Source organism: Rhinoderma darwinii, assembly GCF_050947455.1.
Source record: "Rhinoderma darwinii isolate aRhiDar2 chromosome 11 unlocalized genomic scaffold, aRhiDar2.hap1 SUPER_11_unloc_1, whole genome shotgun sequence".
NCBI classification, from domain to species: Eukaryota; Metazoa; Chordata; class Amphibia; order Anura; family Rhinodermatidae; genus Rhinoderma; species Rhinoderma darwinii.
Window position 1 is genome coordinate 296,745 of NW_027461840.1, and position 12,695 is coordinate 309,439.

Below are 12,695 nucleotides of genomic sequence, written 5' to 3' on the forward strand. Positions count from 1 at the left end.
ACCGAGTGTCTGTGTCTTCTATGGCAGCCGGGGGCCTAATAAAGGCGCCCAGGTCTGCCTGTAGTGAATGGACAGGCTGTAATACACTGCAATACAAAAGTATTGCAGTGTATTATAATAGCGATCGGATGATCGCATAGTGAAGTCCCCTAGTGGGACTAGTAAAAAAAAATGAAAAACCCACTTTTTCCCCCTTACAAAATGCTTTACTATTAAAAACCAAAATAAAGTTAAAAAGTTACACATATTTGGCATCGCCGCGTCCGTAATGACCCCGACTATAAATCTGTTACATTAATTAACCCGCATGGTGAACGCCGTAAAAAATTAAATACAAAACGACGGAAAAATTGCTGTTTTCTGTGAATCCTGACTTTAAAAAAATGTGATCAAAAAGTCGCATCTACTCCAAAATGGTACCAATAAAAACCAAGTCGTCCCGCAAAAAAAAACCCTCATACAACTACATCGGCGAAAAAAATAAGAACGTTACGGCTCTTCAAATATGGAGACACAAAAACCAAGGAGCACAAATACATAAAACAAAGTGGTTGGCTGCGTTCTAGTAAAAATGCCTAAAAAGCCATAAACTGCTGCGTTCCACCACCGGCAACTGACCCCATTTTTTACCCCCACGCTGCGATTCATCTCCTGTTCACGTTTATCATTCCGAAGGTTAGCGTTCCTTTAAATCTGGTTTTGGTGGTTAATCTTATTTTTATCCATATCTACATGACCAGGACCTGATTTCATCAATACTGCTATAGGGCCCTTAAATCCATGCAGAATTAGGGTATGTGCACACTGCTTGTTTTCGGCTGTTTTTCGGGCCGCAAATGGCTGAAAAATCAGAAGCAGAACACCTCCAAACATTTGCCCATTGATTTCAATGAGAAAAACGGAGTTGTGATCCAATGGGCCATTTTGTTACGCGGCCGGTTTGAAAAAATGGCGTGTATAAAAACACCTGCAAAAAATAAGTGAATGCCACTTCTTGAGCCATTTTTGGAGCAGTTTTTCATTGACTCTTAGAAAACAGCTCCAAAAACAGCCGCGAAAAAACGCAAGTAAGGCTGGGTTCACACGACCATGTTACGTCCGTAATGTACGGAACGTAATTCGGCCGGAAGACCCGGACCGAACACAGTGCAGAGAGCCGGGCTCCTAGCATCATAGTGATGTGCGATGCTAGGAGTCCCTGCCTTGCTGCAGGACACCTGTCCCGTACTGTAATCATGATTACAGTACGGGACAGTAGTTCCACACAGAGGCAGGGACTCCTAGCATCGTACATAACTATGATGCTAGGAGCCCGGCTCTCTGCACTGTGTTCGGTCCGGGTCTTCCGGCCGAATTACGTTCCGTACATTACGGACGTAACATGGTCGTGTGAACCCAGCCTTACTAAAAAGTCTGAAAATCAGGAGCTGTTTTCAAGGGAAAACAGCTCCTGATTTTCAGTCGTTTTTTTAGTAAGCGTGTGAACATATCCTTAGGATAAGGCTACAGGGCCACATAGGTCATAGTTTTGCGATTTGCCTGTGGCTTGCAAGCCAATCGTACCCTAAAAGTCATGTAATAGCGAGTTCCATGCTATTTACACTTTCCAATATCCAAAGCAAAATCGCAGGTGTGGATTTTTTATAACTGCCGTGATGCTGATGCGTTGAGTTGCGTGTCGTGACCACAATCATATATGATGTTGCATTCCGATCTTCATGTCACGCAACCAAAGTCGCCATGTAACCCTAGCCTTAAAATGAACTCAAGTATTTACCAGAGTTCAGAAACTATTCCAGTTTATAACAAATCAGTCGCTGATTGATTGTAAACATTTTAATAGAAAAAAAATACTTTCTCTGGAAACAAATGCAAGAATATAAAATATGAAGATGCAGCACCAAGGACCAAGTGCCTCCACATCATGTCCGGTCAGGATGTATCCAGACCAAGTGCCTCCACATCATGTCCGATCAGGATGTATCCAGACCGATCCTGCTGCGGGAGCCGACAGTACGCTCATTAGATGCAGGGGTGTCTCTGGGATGGTTATAGTTCATTCCCATTCAGATACTTCTGGTCTTGGAGTCGACTCTTCCTTTGTATTTCCAGCTCTTTGGCTCTGAGCCACATTTCACTGGAAAGTGAGGTCTGACCAGCGCTGAGTGACAGCAACCTGCACAGGGGGGTGACATCACAAATAACCAACGTCTTCTAATACTCCACATGGCTGGAGAAAAAAAAACAAAAAACCAGGCAGGACTGAGCTGCAATAATATCTCCCCACACTCACCGAGCCACCACCAGCAACCGGTGCAGGTCGTCAACGCTGATACTGTGCGGGTCACCTTTTCTCATGTCCACAAAATCATCTTCAACAGCCTGTAGAAACAACAAAGACACAGAGCCTGAGAACACGGAGACCGGGCGAACAGCCGCCAATGTACGTGATGAATCTCAAATAATCATGAGAAACACATGAGGATTACAAGGTGTTTTATAAAAGCTCAAACCAGTAGCAAGATGGCAACTTTTCATGGGAAGCAAAAACTAACTTTGGTTGTAAACCTGCAAAATTGCGGGGACCAGAGCGTTACCTCCGTGTCAGAGCCCTAAGGCCCCGGTGACACGTTCGGGATTTCCAAGCCAAAATCTGCCTCCCATTCACTTGAATTAGGAAATCTGCATCTCTGAGCAGACGTGGTGTCAATTTTCCACGCAGATTTAAAATCTGCAACAAATCCCTTCCTGACACAGCTTTGGCGTGCAGATTAGCCCTAGTGAATGAGGATAATCGGCATGTGGTTCAAAGTGGTAATCCACAGCAGAAATCCGAGAAGCGTCAGATTTGTGCCACAGTTCCTGCAGTGAAAACATGCCTTACACTACAATATACAGACTAGACGCTAACCAAACCTTTATTAGGGTGGTCAGATAGGGTTGATTTTTCTTTGCAAATGTTGCACATTTTTTTTGGGGCTATGGACAAAAAATGCAAAGTGAATTTATCAACCTTTCCACATCAGTTTTCTGGCATAGAAAAGTTGCAAAAAGGCTCAAAAGTCACAATTTGCGTTGTAAATAGTGAGTGCTCGGTCACACCACCCCCGATACTTTTTTTTAAAGGGGCGTGGCTTACCACAGCACAACAAGATTTTTGTACTCCCTGTAAAATCTATTTATTGTTGAATCCATTGGAGGACAGTACCATGGCCTTACCCTTTCCACAGACATTGGCTAATTCAGTTTGTACAAAAGCAGTAGGAAAGAAAAAAAAGACAAACATGTCGACAGTCCCGGCAGAAAACCAAAACAGAACTACAGGTCCCGGGCCTGAATAAATCAAAATAATGAACTGGGTGCCCCAATGGATTCATTGAGAAATAGATTTCACGGTGAGTACAAAATTCTTGTTTCTCGTTAATCATTGGGGGACACAGCACAACGGGAACGTTCTAAAAAAGTCAGAGGGGGTAGGAAAAAAACATCAAAATTAAAGCCATGCGACCTGCCTAACACACAGCTGCCCGCAACCCAGACTGGCATCAGCAGAGGTCAAAGAATGAATTTGGTAAAACTTTGTGAAAGTGTGCATAGAAGCCAAGGTAGCAGTCTAGAAGTCCTGGGCAACTGAAGCTTGATGTCTGACCGCCCAGGAGGCCACAACAGCCCTTGTAGAATGAGCAGTAACCCAAAAGGGGTGAATTTTCTAAAACCATAGACCGGATCCAACATGCAATAATGGCCTTGGATGCTGCCAAACCCTTGTAGGCCCTTCAGAAACAAAATAAAAAAATCGGAGCACCAAAAACGTCTTAGTCGCAGCAAGATAGATTTAGACTGCTCTTACCAAATCAAGGCAATGTAAAGCCCAGTCCCTCGGATGAGAAAGGAGGGGCAAAAGGAAGGGAGAACAAACTTCTCATTAATATGGAAGACAGAGTACCTTCGGTAGAAAAGACGGAACAGGTCGGAACATGACCTTTTTAATACCTATACCAAATTGGGGTTACGCCACAAATGTATATGAGGGCTGATTCAGACGAACGTGTTTTGCGTCCGTACCGGCCGCGTGGTTTTCATGCGGCTCGCGCAGACCTAGAAGTCTATGGGGCAGTGCAGGCAGTCCGTGAGTTTTGCGCAGCGTTAGTCCGCTGCGTAAAACTCGCGACATGTTCTATGTGTCTGCGTTTTTCGCACATCACGCACCCATTGAAGTCAATGGGTGCGTGAAAATCACGCATGCCTCATGGAAGCACTTCCGTGGGACAAGCGTTATTCGCGCAATAACAGTAAGAGAATGAATGTAAATAGAAAAGCACAACGTGCTTTTCGGTTTACAAACATCCAAACGGAGTGTCATAAAGATGGCGGCTGCGCGAAAAGCACGCAGCCGAGCATCCATATGAACAGGGCACACGGAGCTGTCAAGTGCCTTTTGCGCACGCAAAACTCTGCGGTTTTTGCGTGCGCAAAAACGGCACATTCGTCTGTATCAGCCCTCACAATCACAATAAGTCAGGTTACCGGTCAGGAACCAGAGCTATGAAGTCAATAAGTCAGTGCATTCAAGTACAATCCTATGTAACCTTAGAAAATACAACAAAAAGTGGTCAACTGTTACCAACAATATTGCTGCATGTTGTGCCCCACTCACACAAGAGACCACCGTCAGCATTTTCAAGGGTTACTGGGCGGTGGGATGGACCCATCTTTTATGGGTAGGCTAAAGGGATGCACCTCTTATGTAAACCAATCATATTGACCTAGCACAATAATATCAGCATGTGCCGATGGTTAGTTGATGACAAAAGTTGTTAATGGACCCACCTGGTCTAATAATGGGACGCCTTCCGAAATATGCCGCGAATACGTAGACCAGGCCTCCATGCGCTCCCCGCGTTCGGGAGACACATACCAGCGCATGTCTGTGCTTCTGCGGCAAAAATTTTATAAAAACCAACTCAAAAGTTGCATCAAACACCAAAATGCATTGTTTTGTTTAAAAGGAAGGCCAAAGGTTCACAGACACACGTGCTCCACAGCGGCCATATTGCTTGCGGGCAATGTACGTCTATTAAGAGTAAAAGTGCCCAGCACAGTTTATGCCCACCACAGATCCTGGAGATCAAATTTGATCTTATTAACATTTACTGTGGACAAGTTCCAAAACCCTCCTGATGGAGGCGATTGCCACCAGAAAAAACTACCCTACAGGATAGGACACACAGTGAAATGTCTCTCAAAAGGTTTGAAAGGAGTCATCTGAAGATCTTCGAGAAGTAAATTAGGATCCCAAGGCTCAATGGAATGCCTAAAAGGGAGGGACCACACGAGCCACCCCCTGCAAAAAAAAGTCTTCATTCTTTTTCAGAAAGCGTAAGCTTTTCGTTCTCAGGTGGACAGAGCAGAAATCTGACCCCTCAGGAAAGAGAATTCAAGTACCTGTTCAAGGTCTAATTGCATGAAGGACAGGTCCCTAGGTGTGGAACATTTCATAGGATGGAAATTATTGCGTTAACTCAAGAGGAAATAAGCCTTCCATGTACGTGTTTCAGGCCTTCAGCATTGTCTGGCTGAGAGACACCCCGAGGTAAAGTGAGGTGGAATAGTGGACCTTGGGAAAGGAGGTCAAGAAGAAGCATAAGACGCCATGGAGTGTCCACGGTATGGTAGATTAGGTCTGAGTGCCAGGACTGGTGAGGCCAGTCCAGAGCCACTATAATCGCTTGAATGCCCTCCCTTCTTGAGCACTCTGGGCAAGAGTGGCAGTGGAGGGAAGAGATACAGGAGAGGGAACTCTAACCATGGCGTGACCTGCGCGTCGACTTTGATGGACCTGGAACCGCATGCCCTGGCTGAGTAAGTCAGAGCCTTGTAGTTGAGACATGATGCAAAGAGATCCACATCTGGGAAGCCCCACTCCTGGCACATTTGATGACATACCCTTTGTGAAGAGACCACTTTCCTGGATCTAGTCTCTCGGCTGAGAAAATTTGAAATTTTCCACTGCTGGTATGTGGATTGCTGACCGTGCTGGAATTTGTTGCTCCACCCGCAGTAAGATCCGAGGGGCTTCCAACAGAGTTGCAGACTCCTGGTGCCGCCCAGGTGCTTCAGATAAGCAACTGCCGTGGAGTGGTCAGTCTGGATCGCAAGCGACCGACCCTGAAGAAGATTCCAATGGGAGAGGGCAAGGAATATTTCCCTGAATTCCAACAGGTTGACCTGCAAGGACTTTTCTTCCTGTGACAAAGGTCCCTGAACTGTGGGAGGACCGAAAACTGAACCCCATCTGGATAGACTAGCATCCATTGGGATGACCAGCCACTGGAGGGGAGCAAAAGACCGACCCATTAAGATGTTCGAAGAGATCTGCCACCATCGCAACTCCTGACGGACCTGAGTGAGAATCAATCTGGCTTGTCCCAGCGTGCAAGAATCGCCAGGACCTGGAGTGGAACTGCCTCGAAGGTTGACACTATTGTGCCCAGCACTCGCAAGCAAAAATGGATAAAAGGAGAGCCTGGCAAAAAAGCGTCACCTCAGTTCAAATGGAGGTTACCTTAACACCAGGACATGAAGGGTCGGTCTTCTGGTGGATGAGTATCAATTACGTAGACAAGAATTTTTCCTCATTGATGATCCATACAATCCATCTCAAAATGTCCAGAGGGATTTGGAGACTGAAGATTTTCCTTTCTGGAGGTGTGCCTTCACCAAGAGGTCATCCAGGTAAAGGATGACAGCCACTCCCCTGGAGAAGCGCCATGAGAGTCACCAGGTCCTTGGTTAAGACCTGAGAAGATGTGTCGAGCCCGAAAGGGAGCAACAAATTTGAAGTGTAGAGAACCCACTGTGTAACAAAGGGAACATTAGGGAGTCCTTGCAGTAGGGATATGAAGGTAAGCTTCACAAATCTAGAAGAAATACATTTTCCTTGTTCTAAAAATGTGGATGACCAACCTTAAGGATTCCGTGTGAAACCATCGAACATGAGCAGCGGTTCAACAGCCTTAAATTCAGGATTGGACAAAAAGATCCGTCCTTTATGGGAGCTCTAAAAAGATTAGAGTAGAACACTTGAAATCGTTCCAGCTGAGAAACTGGGACAATCACTTTCTGTACGAGTAGGAAACCAATTGCCTGTGAAAAAGCAAAAGTTTGATCCAGTGTATGAGGCAGAGTAGAGAAAGAATCTTCCAGGAGGAAGCCTTAATAGCCGCCATCTTATATCCCTTAGACACTACCTCTCGAATCCTGTCATCGTCCACATGAGTGAGCCAAGCCTCCTGAAAGGCACCTGCCACAAGTGGGGATACACCTTTCTCCACACTGAGCAGGCCTTGATCACCCAGGCGGATACAAAATCAGGACGCAGAGTGGTACCTGCAGCCACAAAAAAAAGATTTTGCCTGAAAATCCAACTTCTTGTCTAGAGGGTCACTGAGAAAAGCCTCCTTAGTCAGCGGAATAGTAGTAATCCGTGATAGCCTAGAAATAGGTGGATCCACAGACCACGAGACCAAATCCTTTGAGAAGGAAAGTATCTGAGCATTTATAAACACAAGACATCTGTCTGGATGTTTCCACTTCATGGAAAAGCCTCAAATTTGCTTTGGCTTGGAAAACATAGCTTATTGCGCCGCTGGCTTTGTCAGGTTGCTTTCTCCTGAGAAGGGGAGATGGGCTGATGAAGACGGAAACTGATCCACACTGAAGGAAACCTGATCATTAAAGATTGCAATGGGATACCCCTTGGAGAGAGCTTGATGAGGCACTAAACCTTTCCTAGCACCCCTATGCCTCTTATGGGGTCTACTGTGACCCCATAGACTTGACTATTATCCAGGGGAAAGGAAGGAGGGCCCCTGAGTGCAGTCCCAATTGGGGAAGGCAAACGCTTCAGACTGAACCATGGAGCGGGATAGTCTAGAAATGTCCCCTTGGGCCTGCGCAAAAGACATCACCCGTTCAGGGGATGCCAAAGACTCAGGTGGGAGCCATCAGGGGGGCCCTGGATAGCAATCACTGCGGGCAGAAAGGTGTAGGTTGGCCATGAGAAAACTTTATGTCACAAGTGTCACAGGCATAAAAAGTAGCCTTGACCACCTGTTTAGGCTGCATGGTAACATCCTGAGGAGGAGACATTACAGAAAAGAACACAAACAAGCAGCAAAGTCTGAAGAAAAAAAAAAATGACCCGCTGGGGAACTACAAAAAACAAATACAGCCAAAAAGCTGGCCTAACCGACCCCTAGAGCTGTTTCCCCCTGTGGCTGAAGACCGGAGAAAAATGGCACCAGATGATGAGCTGCAGCAGAATAGAATTGCTGAGAGGATGCTGGCATTCTGAAGTCTCAGCCCCACTCACTAAATGGGCCTCCCTCCAATCACAAAGCAGACAGAAGGGAAGCCATAGGCTAAAAATAAAACAGCTGAAAGACTGGAACTAACTTCGGCCCACACAAGACAGAAGCCGGGGTCTAGATCATTAAGCCATCTGACAGCAGGGGAGAGGAAAGGTCGCCAGAAACAAAGTACAAAGCCCTGGAGGTAAGGGTTGCAGGCTAAACACCCAGATATATATGACTAGAGAGGAGTAACCAATATAAAAAAATCCCCTAGTGAATGGGGACACCAAGTACTTACCCACATAGCTGCCTGTAGAATAGCAATAGAAGGGGAGAGCGTACAGCATATTTACCCTCAGACTTCTTCAGCTACACGCAGGGTCACCTCCCACATATCGTAGGGTACTGGCACTCATTCTGGGGAGGCAGAAAATATAAGCTAGATGACCAGCAGAAAGGGAGTAACACAGCAGCGGACTACTGGGTTTCCAGACACCCACAGGGGATTGACAGACTGCAAGAGAGGAAATAAATAAATAAAAGTAGCAGCAGACCTGAGTATCGGGTCACGACCGTCTACTACAACGCTAGGCGAAAAACGGAATTATCCGGTGTCTGTGGAAAGGGTATGGCCTGCTTGGGTGGAGCCAAAACTCTATCCTACATAGGGTCGCCTCCTAGTGGCATGAGCATACACCCATAGTATTGGTCCCCCAATCGTTTCAACGAGAAATCGGCCTTGTAGCTCGCCCTCTAGGATCAAAGAACCCCACAAATCAGACAATATGTAGGTGTTTAATATAGTTTATTAAAAAAATTAAGTGAACGGACAAATAAACAACGAAAACGTATGCGAAGTGGACACATCAGGCCCATCATATCTATCAACACATTGCGCGTATACAGCAGGGAGCTGTAAGGAACGAGGTGTGAACAGAGCCTAACAACCCTAATTCCTGCTTAGTACTAATAGCCATACACAAGAAAAATCCTCCCAGCAACTGGAGTTACCACATCGTCAACCCTTTGTTACCTTGGTGATCTCTTCAGAGATGGCGTAATCCATAAGCTGCAGAAGACTCAGGTACATGCGGAACTTGTTGAGCAGGGATAGCGAGGTGGCGGACAGCAGGGCCTCCGTGTACTGCTCCAGGCTGGGAGGACACATCTGCGGCTTCAGGTGAATCTGACAGTCTGACTGAATGAGAAAATACAGAAAACTATAGAGCTCACAGGATCGTCAAGGAGAAAGCGAACTCCAATATATAAAAGGGTCACCAACAATATAACGAAAATTTACTTACTGAAATTTGTATCTCCTGGAGTCCGTAGACAGCACAAACAAATGGGTTTTAGTCCCCTAGGTACAATTAAGCAGAAACCGGTTAATTCGCAACAAGCAATTAAGGCCTTCCCCTATAAGTATGTACCGGAAACCGGGCCCCAGCGTATTTTGATGAAGCAATAGTCATAAGTTCTGCCAGGGGGGGAGAAGCTTGTGCTGCCTACGGACTGCAGGAAATAAAAATTTCAGTGAGTACATTTTTGTTTTCCTGATCGTCCTTGGCAGCACAACACAAATGGGACTTGCCTAGCAATAGCTATATGGGCGGGATAGCATATGCTATTTCAAGAACTCTTTTGCCAAATAGGGAGCCCTCTGCTGCCAGAGAGTCGAGCCTGTAGTGCTTGATAAAGGTGGATGTGGATGCCCAGGTAGCAGCCCTGCAAATTTGGTCCAGGGGAATATATCAGACTTCTGCCCATGAGGTAGCTGTAGCGCGTGTGGAATGAGCGCAGACCTGAAGAGGCGATTGAAGATCACTAAGATGGTAGCATTTTTCGATGGTTGATCTAATCCACCAGGTTAAGGTGGCTTTGCTCGCCCTTTGTCCTGTATTAGAACCAACATGCTGAAGAAACAAAATTTTCTGCTTTTCTGAAAGATTTTGTTTTCTGGATGTAAGAACGTCTCGTTTCACATCTAGTGCATGCCACTTTTCTTGATCTTCACTTTGGGGATGAGGAAAAAGAACTGGTAATAATATTTCTTCATTGATGTTCCTAAACGATGGGACTTTAGGTAAAAGACCCAGCATAGTCCGTAGGAGAAGACAATCCTCAAGAATTCTTAGAGAAGGCTCTTTGCCTGTAGCTCGCTGATGCGTCTGGCTGATGTAATTCCCACTAAAAAGAATGCTTTAAAAGGAGAGGAATCTGACTGACGATTCTTGCATTGGCTCAAACGGTGCTTTTGTTAAGGCAGACCGAGCCAGAGAAAAGCTTTGAAGAAGGTCTTCACCAGATGTTTGTTAGAAAACTTGCTTTGCAACTGTGCATTGATAGCAGTAAACTGCACCTTGAGGGTATTGAGCTTCAAACCCTTATTAAAACCATCTTGAATAAATTGAAAAATTGTATTTAGAGACTGGGCTTGCTGAATTTTTAAGACACCAGGCCTTAAACAAAGACCAAACTCGGCTATATACTTTGACCGTGGAAGGACGAATGGCAGATAGTAGGGTATTAATGACTTCAGAGGAGAGGCCCAACTCTGTCAGATTCTCCCAGTCAGCGTCCAGGCCGTGGGATGTAGACTGCGAGGGTCCAGGTGGTATATCCCCTTCTGGGACAGGAGATTTGCCATTACTGGTAGTTCCATGAATCTGCCCTTGGAGAGAGACCATGCGAGTAAGAACCATGCCCTGTGGGGCCAAAATGGCAGGATTGCAATAGCCTCCACCCCTTAGTCCCGAACATTCTTCAATACCCTGGGAATTAAGGGGAGAAAAAACAGATTAACTTAACTTCTTCCGGCTGACAAAGAGACCATCGATCGCCATGGCCTGGCGTGTGTGATATAGAGTACAGAAGTTTAGGACCTTGGTGTTCTCTTGTGTTGCCATTGCATCCAAAACCGGTATTCACCATGTTGCAGTCAAGATGTTGAAGACCTGAGGGCTGAGCGCCCATTCCCCTGGATGGAGGGTGTTGCAGCTGAGGAAATCTGCAGTTTGGTTCAGAGAACCTTTGATGTGGATCGCTGATACTCCTAAGGAATGTTGTTCTTCCCAATTCATAAGTAGTCTGCACTCGACTGCCATTGACACACTACTCGTTCCTCCCTGCTTATTTTCATAAAAAACAGTTGCTAGGTTGTCTGACCGGATCAGGATTTTCAAATTTCTTCGATAATATTGAAAATGAATCAGCGCTAGTCTAAGGCTGGATTCACACGAGCACATTACGTCCGTAATTGACGGACGTATTTCGGCCGCAAGTCCCGGACCGAACACAGTGCAGGGAGCCGGGCTCCTAGCATCATAGTTATGTACGATGCAAGGAGTCCCTGCCTCGCTGCGGGACAACTGTCCCGTACTGAAAACACGGTGCACGGTGTTGGGTCCGGGACTTGCGGCCGAAATAAGTCCGTCAATTACGGACATAATGTGCTTGTGTGAATCCAGCCTTACAGCTTTGAGCTCTCATGTTGGAAGACAGTGACTTCTCCTTCTGACCCCACTTGTTCTGTACCCACTGATGATGATCTACATGGGCACCCCAACCCCAGGAGGAGGCATCCGTTGAGAGGACTTTGAGGCTGAGGAGTTAGAGATTTCCCTGACTGGAGATTGTGCGGGAATAGCCACCATCTGAGGTCTTGAGAAGTGCTGTTGGAAACTCTGAAGATAGCATGTAGGTTCCTGAAACTTCTGTCCCAGGATCTGAGGATGTTGAGCTGCAATAATCTCATGTGAGCCTTGGCCCAGGGAACCGCATCTATGACTGAGGTCATCAGACCTAGGACTTTCATAGCCCCCCGTACGGAGAAATTTGGATGGACAACGAGGCGTCTCACAGACCCCTGTAATGTAGAGATCCTTTCGGGTGACAACTTGATCGTCATTGTTTGGGAATTCACCATGAACCCCAAAATCTCAGATTCTGTGAGTGTCACACGAGAGACTTGCTGAAGTTGACCAGAAAACTGTGATGATGAAGTTCCAACGTGATGTGTAGATGTTCTTGGAGATGAGACTTTAATGGTGCTTTTATTAGTCAGTCGTCCAAATAACGTACCACACATACCCCTTTTAGCCTCAACGCCGCGATTAAGGCCACCACAATTTTGGTAAACACCCGGGGTGCTGATGAGATTCTGAAAGGCAGGCAGGAGAATTCAAGATGTTTTGTTCCACTCAGTCTGAATCGCTAATCGTAGAAACTCCCTGTGAGCAGGAAGGACGGGAACACATAAGTACATATCCGTCAGGCCGATTGTTGCAAGGAAATTGTTCTTCTCTAGAAGGTTCATCACTGAACGGATGGCTTCCATTTTGA

The 12,695-nt window shown here is 46.1% G+C and overlaps 1 protein-coding gene across 2 annotated transcripts in view; it reads right to left on the reverse strand.

Annotated features, from left to right (window-relative positions):
• Nucleotides 1-1,821: 1,821 nt before the first annotated feature.
• Nucleotides 1,822-12,695, reverse strand: part of MCMBP (minichromosome maintenance complex binding protein) — a 77,796-nt gene continuing 66,922 nt past the window's right edge. For both annotated transcript variants that reach the window (XM_075847745.1, XM_075847744.1), the window contains exons 14-16: nt 9,388-9,552; nt 2,294-2,382; nt 1,822-2,176 (exon numbers count right to left, since the gene is read on the reverse strand). In XM_075847745.1, the coding sequence (XP_075703860.1) occupies nt 2,050-2,176; nt 2,294-2,382; nt 9,388-9,552 (381 nt within the window). In that variant the 3' untranslated portion in view covers nt 1,822-2,049. The remainder of the gene's footprint in view (nt 2,177-2,293; nt 2,383-9,387; nt 9,553-12,695) is intronic.